At 37.4% G+C, this 20,941-nt stretch overlaps 1 protein-coding gene across 2 annotated transcripts in view; it reads right to left on the reverse strand.

Annotated features, from left to right (window-relative positions):
- The window catches only part of VPS41 (VPS41 subunit of HOPS complex), a 191,186-nt gene that overhangs the window by 111,824 nt on the left and 58,421 nt on the right, over positions 1-20,941 (reverse strand). For both annotated transcript variants that reach the window (XM_045565358.1, XM_045565357.1), the window contains one exon: positions 4,345-4,419. In XM_045565358.1, the coding sequence (XP_045421314.1) occupies positions 4,345-4,419 (75 nt within the window). The remainder of the gene's footprint in view (positions 1-4,344; positions 4,420-20,941) is intronic.

The following is a 20,941-nucleotide window of genomic DNA, read 5'->3' on the forward strand; positions in this document are numbered from 1 at the left end:
TACATAACAATTAGCCATATAGCCAATCTCCTGCCAAGTCTTGGAAGAGTTCTCATTAACTACAAACCCAAAGAGCAATAAGATTACTGTAGAAGGTATGTGACACTACCTGAAATAAAGAAAATTCACCTTTATCAAACAGTAAGGTGTGTAAACCTTTTCTACTTTAGCATGGAAATCTATGTATTTGCCAACCAGAAAACTGGACAACAGCCCATCTGGTATAGAGGAACTATGATAGAGGTGGCCAGAATGCTATATAACCCTTCCAGTTAGTATTTACCTTGAAACAACCTTCCTCAAACCCCAGCTTCCAAATAACAACAGGTCAAGAATCAGAACAGGGATGGATGTGTGAACTGTCATTGCTAAAGGGACCACAGGAGGGGAGATGCTGGTTTTCATATTTTCCACACGGTGGAATATCAGAGACCAGGGAGTTGTGACAGCAGAGCACTGCCCTCACTGAATTCCTCTAGTCAAAAGAAATCGAGCTTATTTTAGGGCCTCCATTGTTGATCTAAGAAGGTGATTCTACAACACCCAAAATAATAACAAGCAGAGCCAAAACAAGTCAGACACGGAATCTGTTAACCGGTTTTCAGATAGTACTCTTCTCCCTGTTCAGAGTAAATAAACAAGCAAACAAAAATATATGCAAGGTCTATTAAAAAAATACTGCAGAACAACATTCCAAAGACTCAGAGGGAGAAAACCATGCCTCTAAAAACATTTTAATAGTAACCAGAACCCAAAGAAAAATTAGAAACTTGTTTGGCAACCTCAGTAAAATGACCAGACCTCTATAAACCTGGAGCAGAAAAAACAGGATGATAATAATTATGATGATAGCTTACAATTGCTAAGTATTTCTTCTATTCTCAGTGCTATTCCAAACAATTTACATATATTAACTCATTTAATCCTCTGAATTATCAATGAAGTAAGCAGGTACTGTAATTATCCCCATTTTACAGGGGAGGACAGAGATTGAGGCACAGAGAAGCAGAAATAACTTACCGGACATCACACAGCTAAAAAGTGGCAGGAAATTCCACTCCTAAGCACTAGATCATACTGCCTGACACTCTAAGGCAGCAGTCTCCAATCTTTTTGGCACCAGGAACCGTTTTCATGGAAAACGGTTTTTCCATGGACTGGGGTGGGGAAGGTTTCGGGATGATTCAAATGCATTACATTTATTGTGTACTTTATTTCTATTATTATTACATTGTAATATATAATTAAATAATTATACAACTCACCACAGGTTGGGGACTCCTGCTCTAAGGCATATAATATGTTATAATTTAGAAAACGTAAATACATATCAGGCTGATAGGAAAATAGAGCTGGGAGAGATAGAAAGATTTCAGGAAACTAAAAATGTAAAATATAACAAAAATCTACTCCACAAAGCAGTAAAAAACAACCTTGACTTTGTAAGAAAAGCAAATCAGCAAAGGGAATAAATAAGTAGAGAATCTCTGACTACAAAGAAATAAAAGGATAAAAACAATGAGAAAGCAAAGTATGTATGTGGGGCATCACATAATATGACCAATTTTTCCTACAACCTATGTTTTTTAAAAAGGACAAGAAGAGTGAATAATGCTTATTCATTTTCCTCTTACCTTGAAAATTTACATACAAGAATGGGGGAAGGGAAGAGGCCAGACATCAATGGGTTAAGCAATGAATGGTTAGTAGCCCACTACCCCACTGAGAATAGGAGGGCACTAAAAGTAGGCAGGCCAAGCAAGTCCCCCAACCTAACACAGACAGTCGGAATGCCAGGCCAGGCAGCTAGAATACAGAGCTATGCTCTTAGCCTCTAAGCGATACTGCCTCCAGCTTTATATTATTGAATTTCTTTGAAGAAATGAAAACAAATGGAACTGAAGCAATAATCACAATTATAACTGAAGTAAACTTTCCTGAAATGAAAACAATACTTCAGTATATGGATCAAAAGGACTGTGTTCCAGACAAAATTAATGAAAAGAGACCAGAACGAGACATAACTTAGCAAACTGAATTACAAGAACCATTTATTATTGTTAATGTTGTTGTAATTATTATTATTAGTCCAAGTTCCAAGGCAAGACAAAAACAAAAATTGAAAAGGTTTTATAAAAGATCGAAAGTAGGCTGACCTCAGACATGTCTACAAAAATAAATGTCAGAAAAAAGGGAGCAACGTCTCCAAAACTGAGAAAAGATTTCAACCCAGGATTTTATACAAAATTAGAGTCTAGTTTATGTATTAAGGCAATATATGCAAGAGATGAGAAAATAAACCTTATATGTACTTATCTTGAAAATTACCTAAAAATAGATGACAATAAACTGAAACTGAACATTCATACACACACAACATATGTATGTATTTCAAAATTTAAAACTCAAGCATAGAAAAGCCATGGAAAAAAGATTAGAAACGAGCACCAGCTGAATAAAGAGTAAATTTTAAACAACTGCTGGAATTATGACTTTGAAACTGAAGGAAAATATCAAAGGTTATCCTTAAAATAACCAAATAATTATTTGTCTAGGAACACACTATAGAAAGAAAAAAAAATCACAATGGCTATTTAAACATTCATTAGATCTAGATATTTTGAATTTATTTATGTAAATATCTTTATATTTTTATCATCACTAACCACTTTACCAGGTCACTTCTATACTAGCTTCTCAGTTTTCACTATACTGACTAACCCATGGTAAGGGCTAGCTTACATAAATATGTGCACTGAAAGATTTATTTTCAATTCTATAAATGCTAATAAAAATATGAGAAAACCATTTTTCAAAGTACATAATGGGTTTATACCAAAATATGGCAGTCACAAATTTTACTCAAATTGGAAAACAGAGGTGCTTGACAAGAAGGGTACCATGAGATACCTGCGGGTCATCTCATTATCCACCAGAGTAATTAAAATATTCACTTTGATACATGAAATACTAATTCTTCAACATTTAAAGCTCTGGAAATTCCTACATGAAGTATCTTAACAAAAATATTCTTTCACCAAATTAGTTCAATTAAATTGATATCAGCACCAAAAGAATTCCTCACCTTTAAGAAAATAAAATGAAGATTAACTCTCTTTACAAATATACACACACAAAAATGTTCCAATAGTGGGAATAATTCTTCTCAGTTTCTATACAAACCAGCTCCTCCCTCATCTCTCTTTGACAATCATGACAATCTCAGAATTTCAGCAAGTATCATAAAATTTGACAATGCTTTTTGAAAAGCACAAGTGTTCAATTACTGTTTCAAAAGACTCTTTGGGCAACATTAGGCTTAGATATATAAAATGCATTCTTGTATGTCAAGAGGACTTCATGCTGCTTTTGTTAACGGATTAAATGGGCATATCTCTTTTACACTGAGTATATTGTTTTTAATTTACCTATCTTAATGGCCCACTGAATTTAGAATGTGTAAAAAAATACAAAATTAGATTAGGAAACCTGTTCTATTCAGTAAAGACTATGTAAGGATCTATAATGATTCTTAATGCACTTTCTTCTTAAACTGTTATTTTAGAAAAGTAGCTTAAATACACTGTGCATTAGAATTTTATCATTGCAAACCAACATTAGAAAAGACTTCCATTGACTTAAAAACAAAGAAGACATTCTTATAAGTGGAAAATCAATCACCACAACCACTAAATGTCACAGCTCAACATCAGCAAGAAGCGCTGATAATTGTTAGTTATACACTGCTCAAATGATGTATGTCCTCAGTCGAGGAAATAGGTGCCAGGTTTTTAGAAAACTGTACATATATTGATTTTACATTTATTTAATGTGGCCATTGTAAGACACTTTATTTTTCTGATAAACTATGATTGCTTATCAAAAGATTCTATAATTCAAGAGAAACATTCATAACTTGTGTGTGAAAATGAAAACCACCGGCCCACAGAAATCATGCCCACAAAATCCAATTTTGTGGATTTATGGCAGAAAGGCATTAAACTACTGTCTTGCAGGAACTGCAGACTAGTCACTGAAGTATAAGTGGCACAGCAGTAATGATTAAGGTGACACGTCACCCTGCCACAGCTGTTAATCAGCTTAATACTAGTAACATTATTGACATTCTTGTAATTACTTTTCCTAAGGCACATTTGTGCAAAATATATTTTCCTTTAATTATGACCAATCGGAAGCAAGTCCAATACTCAAAAAGAATAATCAAGGTTGTCTTAATGCAGGTATACAGTAAGCCGAGTGCTTTTCCAATCACTTGGGGCTGGCTAAAATCACAGTGCTCAATACAGGAACAGAACTTTCAACATGACCACATCCTTGCCATACCTTGCCATCCTCTGAACACATGCCCATGTGTTCTCCACTTTCATCCAGGCTAATCTGATTTATCTTCACAGGACTCTTAAAAAAGAAAAAAAGGACATGTAATATATAAAACTTCAGGAAAATATATATCAACAGTCTTTGCTCTTTGTAAAATGTAAGCGATATAAATTATCTGTTAGTTTAGATGCATGAGTCCAAGGTATATTTTGTTTTGCAAACAAAAATGGTAAAATACAGCTTTATTACCAGACACATACAGGCCCAGAAACTTAAGATTTCCCCAAGTTTTCTATTTCACATACCTGAAGTCCCAGCTAAAATGTTACTTCTTACATGTTGTATGTTTTTTTAATCTGTTCTGTTCCTTTTACTACATACCCCCCAAATTATCTTTCCCAACTGAAATCCATTAAAAAAGTTCTAATAAAAATCATTATGTAAATAAATTTTAGTTGGCCGTTCACCAGCCAATCTATTTGTTCTTCTCTTATAAATTACTAAGTCAACTTTTTATTTACATTTTATGCTTAGTACTGTCTGGAGGAAAATCAGGGTCTAACTGATATTACCTCCCACCGATTCTTCTGAACAATTTCAAATTCAAAAATCTGTGATGACAGGAACCAGGCTTTCTGCTTTGGATGTATTTTCCAAAGAGCAAATGCATAACTGTATTTTAAATACTTTTTACTGCTTTCCAGTTTGCTATGTATCCAATTATTTACTCACTAAAATATTCATACAGGTAGATTTTCCAATAGAGGTCAAGATCAGTGAATGTTGACAACATTAAAAATAGCAAACTCCTCTTTTTGTTTTTTTCTTAAATAATGACAGGTTCCAACTATCTTACACGAAGCACAATAGAAACAAAATAATTATGAAAAGAAAAGGAAGCCTGTACGCAGATATAACATGAGCTTGCAAATTAGTTTTTTAAGGTATCTAACCTTAAAATGGTTCGGCTTGTTGATAAGATAAATGTAAATACGCAAAGTTGAATGCGGGATCCTCAACTGGAAAATATCTTAGCGCTACTAAGCAAAGGTCAGGGCAGACCAAGACTTCCAGACCTCAAAAAGGCCACCCACTGATTGATGCTGCTAAGAGACATTCCCGTGTGCAGGGTGAGACCGCTGCCTACAGAATCCTTTCTCATCCTGATGCTAAATCACCACACAAGCAACATGCCTGAGACGCAGTCCATGAAAAATAAGCTTGCTCCTTCTAGAATGTTAGAAGAGGAAAGGTCCTTGAAGATAAGTATTTGATCCATTTTACAGCAGAATAAACTGAAGCCCATGGCAGAGAATAACAACAAAGAAATGAGCAGAGCCAGAGCTAGCTACAACCTCCAGAGGGCTGCAAAGGGAACAACGTGCTGGGCAGCAAAGAATCTGCGAAGACAAAGCAAAAGTTGAACTGGGAAAGCACGCAGGCCAGAGTGCCTGGACTTCTGGTTGAGAAATCTGAATGTTCAGCTTCTACATTCTTTGGATATATACTTTCCTCAAATGGCATATCTTCTATTAACAGCTTCCTTATTCTGGTCTTTGGTTCACCAAACAACATTTTAATATCCATTTGTCTCAGCAAATATAGACCCACATACTTCTGGTTTTAATTTATTTGGCATCCAGTTATAATCTGCCTCAAATTATAATTTAATAGGTGTCGGTAGCCTAGGTTTCCTGCCCTGTCCAGCACAGTATTATCCATGTGCAATTTTTTAATTGAAAGTGAAATTAATTAAAATTAATTCAGTTTCTCAGTTGCACTAACACATCAAGTATTCAACAACTTGTGACTAGTATTGGAAAGCACATAGATCACAGAACATTATTATCACTGCAGAAAGTTCTCCTGAACAGCACAGTGTTCTACGCCAACAAAACTGAGACCCAATGATGAATGCAACCAAGAAATGAAGCCTTCTTTACAAGGCCCTTCTTTAATTTACATTTAGAAGTATATTTTCTTTACATATACTTGTCAAAATTTATGCAATTTGTCCTTGGACTCTGGTACTCAAAAGCTCATGGCCTGTCCCAATACTCTGTGAACCACACTATCATTTCCAAAGACCTAGCATAAACATTATCTGATATTCAACCTCAGAGAAAAGTAGTCAGCCTAGGATGGTTACCTCCATCTCACGAGGAGGAAAATGAAGCTTCGAGAGTTTATGTGAGTTGTCTAAGGCCATCGTGCTACTAAGTGGCTAAGTCACACAATGGTATTCCACGTGCAAATAAACCAAATTTTTCATTATAAAAAGTTTCTCCCTGAATAGAAACCACTGTGCCACCACATTAGTGATATGGGGGAAAAAAATCATACCTCTGAGATATGAGAATCCTCTTTCCTTCATATCTCTGTTAGCAATAAAGTTTTTCTTTTTTACTTTTTTTCCTGCCAACGATCAATATTCATTGATTCATTTCCCTGACTACTAATAAACTTAAGCATTTTTCTTAAGTCTATTGGCCAATTAATTTACTTTCTGTACACTGCTTGTTCACATCTCTTACTCATTTTTTTCTACTAACATGTTTGTTGTTTTGTCAATTTATAAGAGCTCTTTTCTATTTTTAGAGTATGAGGTACAATATTAACCCACTGAATATATATACACATTGTATATGTAGTTTCCTTTTTTTTGCAAGATGGTTACGGCTTTCTTATATTTAAGTCCTTTACCTTTTCAGAATTCATTTTATTTTCTTCTCAAATGGGTACCTAGTTGGGCTAGCCCCATTTATTAATCCATCCTTCCACTCATGAAGAGAACTGTTCATTATATAATAAATATTTATATACATTGAGATAACATTGAGTTTTCCATCATAGTCTGTCCATTCCTATATCAATTCAGCATTGATTTAATTATGCAGCATATACATGGTATGTTCTGGTAAGATAAGTGCCAGTCACAATTTTTCACATTTTCCTTGACTTTTCTCAAATATTTATTTTTCCTTGTGAATTTTAAGATAAAATGACCCCAGTGTCGCTGAACATAATGGTCATTGATCAGTCCTAACTCACTTCACCTAATCGGAGCATGTAACACTGCTGATAACTCCTCTTTGCTTCCAGGGCACCATGCTTGTCTGGTTTTTCTCTTAAATTTCTGGCTGCTCCTTCTCAGTCTCTTTTGGTGGATACTCCTCATCTTCTAATTTCTGTATCTCATGGTTCAGTCCTTGTACCTCTTCTCTTTTACATCTATACTCACAATATTGACATTCTCTTCCAAGCCATGAAATGACTCCTAAATTTCTATCTCCAGACTGGACCTCTCTCTATTCTAGACCAATATATAAGACTATAAAAAAAAAGAAAGAAAGAAATCACAGCCAGATGGTCAACCAATGACTGCCCCTGTGATAAGCCTGAAGCCCCAAACATCTCCCTTACCCCAAAGGGCCTGAACTTGTGGAGGAAAAAAACAGATGCTGAAGTGGCTGATTTATTCCCTAGAGCACAACCTTTCCAAGAAACAAAAATCAAGGCAATGTGATGTACTAGAAAACTCTGGCCCAGGGATGGCAAACTTCAGTGCCGCTGCGTCAGAGAATGACCAACGCCAGGAGGGAGAAGGAGTGGATTATGACAAACTGGAACGTGTGGCCCATCTATAAGGAGCTGGCCCTGCCTGCAGAAATGTGTCACACAGGTGGCCAGATCTAACCATTGCTCAAGAGAAGCACCACATCCAAGTTTTCATATGAAATATTCCGCTTAATAAATGTTGGCAACCTATTCAATTAAAAACAAAAATCAACAACAAAAAAGAATATTGATTTTATATCTGTACTTATATACCTCATAAGCATCTCAACTAAAACATATTAACAACCAAGATCCTGATATTTCCTCCAGAAGGCGAGTAGGAGTTCTTCCTGATGTCTTCCCTCATCTCAGTTAATGACGTCTATACTCTTCTAGTTGCTCAGGGAAAAAACTCTGGAGCTATTTTTGACTCCTATCTTTCTTTCCCACTGTATATCAAATCTGTCAGCAATTCCTATCACCTCTTCAGACAAAATTTATCCAGACTTTGACCACATTTCACCACCCACACAGCTGTCATCCTGGTCCAGGCCACCATCATTCTCGTATGGATTACAGCAATAGTCTCTTAACTAGCTGACTTCCTCCTGTCCTAACTCAACAAGCCAGCAGAGTGACACTGTTAATAGGTTGGTAATATGTTACTCCTTTGCTTAAAATCCTCCAGTGGCCTCCCATCTCAGGATAAAAACCAAAGCCTTTCTATAACCTGACAGTCCTAAAGGATCTGACTCTACCCCTCCCTCCGACTTCCGACCTCACCTCCTCTCCCCCTGGTTCTCTACTTCAGTCCTGATAACCTGCTGCTGTTTCTCCAGCCTTAGGGGTTTTATATTTGTTTGCCCTGTGCCTGGAATGTTTTCCACCTTCTCTTCACTGGTAATCATCTTCTCAGTGAAACTCTCTGGCCACCAATCTAAAATTTCAACATTTTACCCAAACATTTCATAACTCTTTCACTACTGGTAGTAATTCAAATTTGGGAAAAGTTTCTGGAGGGTATTTGGCAATTAGTATTAAAATTCTAGGGCCGGGCGCGGTGGCTCACGCCTGTAATCCTAGCTCTGGGAGGCCGAGGCGGGTGGATCGCTCGAGGTCAGGAGTTCGAGACCAGCCTGAGCAAGAGTGAGACCCCGTCTCTACTAAAAATAGAAAGAAATTATCTGGCCAACTAAAAAATATATATACAAAAAAAATTAGCCGGGCATGGTGGCTCATGCCTGTAGTCCCAGCTACTAGGGAGGCTGAGGCAGTAGGATCGCTTAAGCCCAGGAGTTTGAGGTTGCTGTGAGCTAGGCTGATGCCATGGCACTCACTCTAGCCCAGGCAACAAAGTGACACTCTGTCTCAAAAAATAAATAAATAAATAAATAAATAAAATTCTTTAAAATATGCATTACTTGTTATAACCAAGGAGAAGCAAAAAGATTATTTCGCCAAGACCTTTTCATAGCAGGATTCTTTTATAAGATACTGATAAATGGAAATTATCTAAATTTCTGAAAGCAAGGAATCTAGAGGATAAAAAGAAATTTTTTTCATTAAGTTTTTTTTAAAAAGCATTTTGTATTAATAGTAAAGTATTTGGGTTTATCCAATGAGAGGGCTGGCCTTCACCCTAGGCATGTGGGAAGTAATCTGTGTCAAAACTGATAGGAATGTCTTGGTTAAATGCAGGGGGCTAACCACACCAGATATTAAAGTGGGTCTGCCATACCCAATAAATAGTCTCAGAGTGGGAGCTGGCCACACCAAAAAGACCAGCCATGTGATTTGAGGTGTGGGCTTTGGGTCAGAGTGGCATCAGTCAATCCGGAGGCTGAGATGGATAACTCATCAGTCAATCATGCCTGTGTAATACAGCCTCAATAAAAATCCTGAATACCGAGACTCGGGTGAGCTTCTCAGGTTGGCACACATCTATGCCAGGGGGTAACATCCCGAGGACAATGGAAGCTTCACATTTGGAACCATCCCAGGCTATTGCCTATGTGTTCTCTCTTCCTTTGTCTGATTTTTGACCTCTGTCCTTTTCCTGTAATAAACCATTACCATGAGTATGACAGCTCTGACAGAGTTCTGCGAGTTTTCTATTAATACCAACATGAGGGTGGATTTGGGAATCCTCAGAACTTGTAGTTGGTATCAGAAGTCTTGGGTAGATTTAGTAGTCTGGTGAACCATGCTCTCAAACCTTGAAGTTTGGCTAACTCCAGGTACATATGCTCTGCTGTTAATAAATACTACTATATTTGTAGGTACTTGTATATCATATATGTGTCTGAAAGTAGATAATACCAAATATTACCATCAGTTATATATGAGTACCAATTATTATTGTTTAGGTTGCCTCTATGTTTTACTAGATTTCTACAACAAATATTTACTTTGTTTGTAATTAAAAGATAAATATTTTAAAAATATGCCTAAGTAGCAAATCCATTAAGCTAAAACCAGAAATAAACCAAAATTAATATTAATATTTAAAACCATCATTCTAGGAACCTACAGCACGTATTTTCATTTTGAGTGGTAACTGAATAACATCACTGTGCACATTCCATTTCCACAATCATTCCATAATATTTAATAAAGAATAAACAAGAGGATTTCAATATTACAGCTGTCAATAGTGTACACAACTGGCCTGGCATCCATAATCACTCTTCTTATAAATAGAAACAAATGCCTTACACACACTCACCATTTATATATACTGAAAACAAGGAAAAAAACAACAGTAAAAAAATAGGAGAAAGAGAAAGGGTGCAGAATATCCTCAGACTTGAAGGGAAACCCGGTAATGCAAGATTCTGTATTTCTTAAACAACTAATTTTCCTATAACTTTGACCATAACAGCTGATGAGTAGAAAGTGTCACATCTAAATATACAATTTGGGGTGTGTATCTGCAAAGATGGGATACCAAAATAGATGTGGAAAATGGAAAGGGACCAGAGAAAAATGGCCTCAGCTGTACTTTCCATTAGCTACAATTTTTATTCCTAATGGAGACATGTTTGGAATTCTGGACAATATAAGTGAGTCTGTTCAAAAATCAATAATGTCAAGCTGACACTATAGAACATACAAAAATGTTTCCTTAATGGAATAAAAAAAGAAGTCTGAGTAAGCGGGAGGGGGCAAGGACCAGCACATACCTTCTAAATCCAAGTCCACTACAGGTGGTCTCAAGTTCTTAAATTTAAAGAAAAGGCAAAATTACCAACATGTACACCTCATGTGATAATCAATTACCTAATGTAAAATGCCTGAAATAAATACACTTAGTATGGATTATGTCAGCTCTTCAATTAGGAATAAATTCACGGTCATTTCAAAAGCTGCTTTTAATGGTGTTCTTTGTGGCAACTTCTTTTCCCGTGACACTCCTCATCATCCCACCTTAAGCTATCGGTCCCCCAGCGGTGAACCTAAGAAATCAATCTGCTAATGTATAATTTGTAAGCCTCCTCTGACTAACAAATGGATAATTGATTCCTTCACAAATGCTGCATCCCCACGGACACAGAGTAGAATGAATAAGAATCTCACAGATCCACTAGTTAGCAATCTCAACATCCACATGGTTGCCTATGTGGCTTCATGCTCCTTAGTCACAGTTAGCAAGCAAGCCACACTTACATTCTATGTGTGAAAAGCAAATGTCTGTTCTTTCATACTTGGGAAAAGCCCATTTTACTGCTTATTTTACTCTCCACCAATGCTACACCCTGGAGGGAAGAAAGATCTCCAGTGGGTTTAAGAAGCTTATGAAAAAATCATACCCAATTGTAGGTTTTCTACCAATCTCCAAAACAAAACCAAAAACATATATTTATTTTCTCACTGACTTATTTTAAAACCAGAACAGGGGCTAATCTTTAACTATAAACTCTCAAATCTTCTCAGTTGCTCTAAGATTTCATCTCTAGCACTAAGTCCTTCTTTGATTCTAGATGAGGAATAAATTTATCAATAAGCAATCTTTCAGTTGGAGAACTTTTGTGAACCTTTCTTGAAAGTCCCAAGACTTTCAAGATTCAGGAAAAGCAAAAGAAAAAGGGCTCCAGCTTGTTCCTCGGGAGAGCCATCCACTCAGTGCCCCTTGGTACCTTTCGCTCCTGAGTACATGGCAACCAGCTGCTGTGCACTCTCTACACTTCCAACTGCTCTCCCTAGGGTTGCCAAGAACTTCCTGAGACTGAAGCAATAGGAACTCTTCCAGCCTTACCTTCCCTGGCTGTTTTGTGACAAGTAAGCCTGCTGACCACTGCTTCCTTGCAACCTTCTCTTCTCTTGCAGTGACAACTGCATTCTCTATTGTTGAGCTTACCATGATGGGTTATATAAACAGCTGAGTAAAAAAATAGTAAACAATAAAGACCCTTTTTGTTATTTATAGTCCTGATGACAAAAGCTAAATACATCATCCTTACCTAGTATATCAGTCCCCTCCCCCTCAAAATAGGCTATGAAAACATGTACTGTTGCATATTATTTGGGGGAAAATTAATTAATGACAGTAATTACAATATGCTTCCTCTTAAGAAAATGGGGGGAGAGGACTTTAGATCTCAAGTGAACAAGCATGACAAATATTAGGAAAGGAGACTGAAAAAAAAATCCTACAATAAAAAATGATGGATACACTCCCAGTCTCTAAATAAATGAAGATTTTTAAATCTTCAACACAAAAAACAGAAACAATATTTACTAAATATATAATAAAAATGAATTCAGAATTAAAATCAAACAATACACAGGTAAACACTGAGTTTAAAGTTACAGAAACAAAAATTAAGAAGCTGAAAATTTCAGTCACCATTAGCAAATACAAACATCATATTAATTACCAGAAAGCTAGGCTGCTGGCTTTCACTTACAAGTGAGAAGAGATGACAACCTTCATTGAAACAGTAAAGCTATCTAATGTTTTCATACCAGGGACAGATAATAAACAAGACAGGACCTGTACACTCTTCTGGTCCAGTTCACCACTCCTGTGACTTCAGAAGTACACCAGTTTCTCAGGTGACCTCGCTTTCCTGCCCCTGAAGAGCTGAAAGTCACCACTGTGTTGGCAGCAACTCCTCTTCATTCCCCCTTCTGTCCCCATTCAAAGCCAAGATAAGATATTTAAGGTTTGAGGGATGTAGATTTTTAAATAACCACAGTTAGAATTGAACTATGGTAACACCTGGGAAGAACTAGACTACAAAACAAAAAAGATTTTTTTTTTTTTAGTATTACAAATATTGTTTAAATTTGGTCACAGTCATTCAACCAACAAAGAAGCCTTGTTTGTCTGCCCTCACGTGTACCTCTTTTTTATTCCTCACACGTGTGTGTGTGTGTGGAAAATACACACATGCCTCGCCATGCTCTTGTTCAAGTTACCATTTATGCCAACTGATGAGAAGAAGAAGATACTCGCAAGGAATGAATCATCCAAGGTATACAAAGGAATGTCTATTTCCCCAGTCCATTCATTAACACAACGCAGGGGTCTTCCTGAATGACACCACTAAAATGGCTCAGGGAAGGGCACCAATGCCTTCCTAGCTTCAAAGCCAGTGGATGCCCTTCAGTCCTGACTGCTTTCTGGCACCTCAAACTCTCCTCCATTGGCGTCCATTATGCCCATTTCTCCTCATTTCCTTCTTGCCTTTCTAGTCACAACTTCTCAGTCACTTTTCTAGGCTGCAATTCCTCAGCCTGCCTCTTAAATAGCAGTATTCACTACACTCCAGCTCAGGGCTCTCTTCAGAGCCGTATCTTCATATTCAACCGCTCCTTTACAGGTCTGTGTCTACTAGCCATCTCCAGAACCAGTACCACCTTCTGTACTCTCAGTTTCACTCAATGATTCTCAGTCCATGTAGACATCTAAGCCAGTATACAAAGAGTCATCCCAGATCTACTTTTCTCCCTTACACCCCATACAAGCAGTCAAGAGTCTGCACTTACATAAACCCAGATGGTATAGCAAAGGAAAAAAGAAAAAGAAAACAATCAAGAGTCAGTAAGTCCTATCATTCTATCTCTCTTAATACCTCTCAAATCCATCCTTTTCCCATTGCTGTAGCAGATGGTCTCTTAATTGATATCACTTTCCTAAACAAGCCCCATGTGCATGTTCCCTAACACACTCTTAACTCCAACACCCCATTCTCCACACTGCTAATCTCAAGACAAATCTTCTAAAACCAAATTAGACATGTTGTTACCCTATTTAAAGTACAAACTCCTTAACATGACTTTCAAATAGAGCAGCCACCCAACCCAGTGTACCCTTGCTGTGTCTGTCTGTGACTGCTGTCCAGATATCATTATTAACAGCTCCCCTTTCATTTTCAAGTCCTGGTTTGAATAATAAAATATATGGTCATCCTACCAATAAAGCCATTCTTCACTGTCTAGTTCCACCTATCTTTCCAGGTGCATTTCCAGTCAGACCCAAGAGATCCAGAAGATTCTAGCCATCCTGTTTTTTTGAAATGTTTTCACAGCTTCCTTCCCACTCAGCAAATTCCTGCTCTTTCTGTAAGATTCTTTTTTTTTTTTTTTTTTTTTTGACAGAGTCTCACTTTGTTGCCCGGGCTGGAGTGAGTGCCATGGCATCAGCCTAGCAGCAACCTCAGACTCCTGGGCTTAAGCGATTCTACTGCCTCAGCCTCCCGAGTAGCTGGGACTACAGGCATGCACCACTATGCCTGGCTAATTTTTTCTATATATATTTTAGTTGGCCAGATAATTTCTTTCTATTTTTAGTAGAGACAGGGTCTTGCTCTTGCTCAGGCTGGTCTCGAACTCCTGATCTCGAGCGATCCACCCGCCTTGGCTTCCCAGAGTGCTAGGATTACAAGCATGAGACACCACGTCCGGCCTTCTTTCTGTAAGATTCAATGCAAACATCTACTCCCCTGTGAAGGTGCCTAAATTCCTTTTTGTGGGATGAGATATCCCTCTTGTGTGTTCACCTATCACTCTCTAACCTAGCATGCCCATTTCAGAATAATTCACTTAAAAAAAATTTGTATTGATACATAATATTTGTACATATTTATGGGGTACATGTGATATTGTGTTACATGAAAAGAATTCGTTGTGATGTAGTCAGGGTACTTAGGGTATCCATCACCTCCAGCATTTATCATTTCTATGTGCTAGAAACATTTCAAGTCCCCTTTTCTAGCTAATTTGAAATATATAATATAATACACTGTCATTAACTATAGTTATCCTTCTCTGCTATCAAACATTAGAACTTATTCCTTCTATGTAACTATATGTTTGTACCCATTAAACAACCTCTCTTCATCTCCACTCCCCTGCACACACACACCCTTCCCAGCCTTTGGTAACTATCATTCCCTGCTCTACCTCCATGAGATCAACTTTTTCAGTTTTCACATATAAGTAAGAACAGACAGTATTTGTGTTTCTGTGCCTGGCTTATTTCATTTAATATAATGACCTCCAGTTCCATCTATGTTGCTACAAAGAAAGATTTCACTCTTTTTTATGGGAGAGTAATATTCCAATGTGTACACATATCACATTTTCTTTGTCCATTCATACATTGATGGACACTTAGACTCCATATCTTTACTATTATGAATAATGCTGCAATAAACATGGGGGTGCTGGTATCCCTTTGATATACTGATTTCCTTTCCTTTAGATAAATTCCCAGTAGTAAGATTCCTGGATTGTATGGTAGTTCTATTTTTAGTTTTCTGAGAAATCTCCATATTATTTTCCACAGAGGCTGTACTAATTTACATTCCCACAGTATAAGAGTTCCCTTTTCTCTGCATCCTCACCAGCATCTGTTATTTTTAATATTAATCATAGCCATTCTAACTGGGTTAAGATGAGATCTCGCTGTGGTTTTGATTTGCATTTCTCTGATAATTAGTGATGTTTAGCATTTTTTCATATACCTGTTGGTCATTTGTATGTCTTCTGAGACATTCATGTGCTTTGCCCACTTTTTAATGGGATTATTTGGTTTTTGCTGTTGAGTTCCTTATATATTCTGGATATTGGCCCCTTGTTGGATGAATAGTTTGCAAATATTTTCTCCCATTCAGCAGGTTGTCTCCCCATTCTGTTGATTGTTTCCTTTGCTGTGCAGAAGCTTTTTAGTTAAATATTGTCCTATTTGTCTATTTTTGCTTTTGCTGCCTGTGCTTTTGAGGTCTAGCCATAAAATCTTTGCGTAGACCAAAGTCCTAGAGTGTTTCCCCCTATGTTTTTTTTCAGTACTTTTACAATTTCAGATCTTACATTTAGGTCTATAGTCCATTTTGACTTGATTTTTATAAATGGTGAGAGATAGGAGTCTAGGTTCATCTTTCTGCATATGGCTATCCACAGGGTGTCCTTTCCCCAGTGAATGTTCTTGGTGTCTTTGTCGAAAATCAGTTGACTGTAAATACATGGATTTATTTCTGGCTCTCTATTCTGTTCCATTGGTCTATTTGTCTCTTTTTATACCAACGACATGCTGTTTTGGTTGTTATACCCTTTACCTTAAAGTCAGGTAGTGTGATGCCTCCAGCTTTGTTCATTTTGCTCAGGATTGCTTTGGCTATTTGAGCTCTTTTTTTATTTCATATGAATTTTACAACAGAACAACAACTCATCTTGTTGCCTGTGTCTGGCATTTAATTGTGAGCTTCATGAGAACAGAAATCAACTTTAAACTCAGCAGCTGGCACAAAAAAGCTCAATGAAGCACCCAAAAGAATGAGAACCACAAGTCATTCAGAGTCTGAGGGACATCTCATGTAACCAATAAACAGGTAAATAAACAAAAGCTCTGTAGGAAGATAATTAAAGAGCAGAATAGATAAAAACAGAGAATTCTGTTAGAATGTTATTATCTTAAAAATAAGAACAATTTTAAAATATGGTAATGCCTCAAAGTAAGTTCAATGGAAAGAGTTAACTTCTGACATGCGCTTGCTCTTCTGGGACCCAAGGTTTGCAATACTTATTATCAGGCTTGAATAGCTGATGAAGAGCTGACAGCTCACATGTGGCAATCATGTCCCCCTGCTACTAACCATATTTCACAGTTAAAATGAATATGCAAGAAATGTGTCTTCTTACGAGGTTTTAAAGATAATCCTACCTCCCTAAGACTGAATAACTACATTAATTTGAGACTCTTGAAGTGATAATCCAGCTTTTACCAGCTGCTGTTTCTGCTGATAGAGAACAAATGCTTTCTTTACCAGTAACATATCTTTCCAACTTGAGAAATAATTAGGATATTTAAAAAGCAACAAAGTCGTATACTTTCCATTTTGAATAAACAGAAAGGGTAAGTAGTAAAATGTAGTATAGCTGAGTATATGTTACCTTTAATATTTTGCATGATAATATGGCTAAAATACCCTTTCATTCCACAAATTATTGATCAGTTACTATAAATTTATACTTTTAAAAGTTCACCTTGTTTCTATAAGCAAAGCTGATTTCTAAGTGAAAAGTATTTATTTGATTAAGTTACATGATAGTTAAAAATTGAGCATACCAATATTGCTATTTTAACATTATGAAACAATTGCATATCTGCCATTTGGGGTGATATCTACTGTACTCCTAAAACAAGAGCTCACAAATAGTCCCTAAATATCACAACCTACTGAACTGTAGACGATTCTCTCCTTGTGATTTCAAACTAGCTGGGTGCTCAAGTAGCTTTACAGCTCATCAGAGCTGTCCCCCGATGCTACAAAATTAACGTGAATAATATAAAATGATTACCTTATGGTGTACAGAGTGCACTGCTTACATGTATCTCCATATAGCCCTAATAAATATTTTCTAACTTCTACAATAAGAATGATGTTTGATTGGAAAAAATAAATTAGGTATCTTTAATTAGCTACTTAAATTTAACTTCCATTCTAATGATCTAAAACTCAAATTATCCTATTAGTAAATAAATGTCCTTGATTTAAATTCTAATAACTGAAAAATAATCTAAAAGAAATAAAAATCATCTGGATATGAGAAGTATGAAAAGTTTTGAGGAAGAGTCATCTTGTTGGGAAAGAAAATAATTCTGCCCAGCTATATATCATCACTGTTTTAAGTTAACAACTCAGCTTAAATTTTCTACATTTGTGAGACTGTTTATAAATCAGTCTTTGCTGTTCATTAAAAGTTATTTTTCTTAACTTTTAAAAATGCCCTCTAATGAAGAATTTTTAACCACTTCCCACATAAAAGCACACTATATTTGATTTAGATGCTGGAAACTTAGGAGACCACAGGTAATGATCATGTGCAGCTTCATCTGACCCCCTGAAACCCTAGGCTGCTGTCCCTACCCGGTGTCCGAGACCAACAGCTCTGTGCGCAGCTGACTGGCAAAAGGCTCAGATGTTCACCCTGCAGCTGTACCCGCCAGGATGGTACAATCTCAGCAGAGGCAGGAGCACGGAATGGCCTTTCCACCTACAGAAGACTTACTACATAGATGTTCGTTTTCTAAATCCTAACAACCTTTAACAGCACAGGGAGGATTTGGAAGGGATTGCCTCCTAAGAAGCTGGCATACTGCTGGTTCCTAGAGCTGTTTTTCTTTTGTTAAACATCATCTTCTTCCTGTGCCTGCCACATCCCCGTGGACAATGGTAGGAGGCTAGCTTGCACATGACACCAGACAGCACCCATCTACTCAAGTCAGTTATTCGCAATCTAGGCACTGATTAAAGCATTATATCAATAAAGTGAAAAACGGGCTTTTGGTGTACATTCCCTCTTTTATTAGCACACCAGGGACTGTGCTAGTTACCAGGTACACAGTGTTGAACAAACTAATTGTGACCTTTGCCCTTATTAAGCTTACAAATCACTGAAATACTGTTCAAGTTTAAGATATAATAGTTGCCTTCTGGGATACTACAAACCCTTCAGTTGTCCTGTGCAGTGAAATGGATGAATAGCAAATCTAGAGTTGGAGCTCATTTTTTCCAGAGCTTGTAATGCCCACATCCTATTGCTACTAAGAGAAAGTTAAATTTCCTTAACAGTTTAGATGAACAACTTGGACAAGTTGCATTCTGGTCTCCCCATGATGCCTTGAGTGTTTGTCTATGATACTAAATTCGGCAGGTAAGAGAGAAAATTAATAGGACCGTCTATATAAATCCAAATCAGTCTCAGTGACAGCACAAGGAGCCAACAAAGCTTCTTTCTGGTATTCAGACTTTCAACAATGAATTGCTAAGCACCTGCTGTATACCAAACACAGCACCTCGTTCTGATGGCACTGCCAAACAATCCATCCATTTTACTGGAATACGATTGTTAGAAGGATGTTAAAAGGATAAGCATTTTTTCCATAAATAAGTAACATGAAGTGAAATACAATTCAGTTTTCAAAATGGTGACAAAATGTGTGAAATACATCAAAAAAATTATTTGTTCTTAAACCAAGTAAATATTTTTATTGCTTATATACACATCCAATGAAGATACAAAAGAAAGGGTGATACAAAAAGGAAAGCAGAGTCACCAAGTCACTGGATTATTGCAAGGAAATAATGAAGAACCATTCACTAATAATTTCATTTAACAAAGAGCAACTAATATTACCAAACACCCTACATGATATAAAGAAAATTTAAGAAAAAAATGAACAAGCATGGCCTGAAATCAGGGTGTTTGTGTACAGAGTCTGTGATCCCAGCACTTAGAACATACCTCTATTTTATAATTTAACACTTTACATTACAAATCATTGCTCAATGATGAGTTCCACAACTGATCTGACTCAAGAATAGGACCTGTGTTTTATTTTATTTATTTATTTAGTTTTTTTTTGAGACAGAGTCTCACTCTGTTGCCTGGGCTAGAGTGAGTGCCATGGCGTCAGCCTCGTTCACAGCAACCTCAAACTCCTGGGCTTAAGCGATCCTACTGCCTCAGCCTCCCGAGTAGCTGGGACTACAGGCATGCGCCACCATGCCCGGCTAATTTTTTCTATATATGTTTTTAGTTGTCCAGATAATTTATTTCTATTTTTAGTAGAGACGGGGTCTCGCTCAGGCTGGTCTCGAACTCCTGACCTCGAGCGATCCATCCGCCTCGGCCTCCCAGAGGGCTAGGCTTACAGGCGTGAGCCACCATGCCCGGCCCCGGTGTTTTATTAATCTTAATAATCTTCTATCCCTAGCACATCCTTTGAGACTGTTTGCTGAAGGAATAAGAAGCAATTACTAAATGAATGCCAAACACATGCTCTCCTACATGGAGTAGTGGAGGACAGTGTCAGAGAGAGGATGAGACACTGAATATTTCCATAAGCAAAGACAGGAAAGCACACAGAAACCAGAGCAAAAGGACAAAGTCTGGATTCAGTGCAGGCCACGACGTGGGGGAACACCATTAGTGCAGGCAGCTGAAGGCCTGAGTGCTGCACAGAAGAGCTGTTTCATTCCACAGGCATCGAGGAGTCACTTGAGTGTTTTCAGTGAGGGGAGTAACAAAATCCCAGCACTACTTCGGAAAGATTGCTTGGGCAGCTGTGTGAAGGATGGATTAGGAGACACACGAGGCAGGGAGATCAGTCGGGTTTTACTGCAATAACCCAGGTGAGATTCAATAAAGACTTTAACAAGGGTGGTGGCAATATAAAGAATGAGCAGAGGAAAGAACAAGCTAAAAGAAGTATCAAGAAGATATACAAGGATTAATGGAGGCAGGTGACAGAGGACAAAACGTCACAGAGATGAAAAAACACTGAGTGAAAGAACAGAACAAGGCCTTCTGAAAAGATGACATTCATCAGGGGCCTGGAAAAACCTAGTCTTAGGCCGGGCGCAGTGGCTCACGCCTGTAATCCTAGCACTCTGGGAGGCTGAGGCGGGTGGATCACTCAAGGTCAGGAGTTCGAGACCAGCCTGAGCAAGAGTGAGACCCCTGTCTCTACTAAAAATAGAAAGAAATTAGCTGGAAAACTAAAAATATATAGAAAAAATTAGCCGGGCATGGT

The sequence above is a fragment of the Lemur catta genome, chromosome 11 (assembly GCF_020740605.2).
Source record: "Lemur catta isolate mLemCat1 chromosome 11, mLemCat1.pri, whole genome shotgun sequence".
Taxonomy (NCBI): Eukaryota; Metazoa; Chordata; class Mammalia; order Primates; family Lemuridae; genus Lemur; species Lemur catta.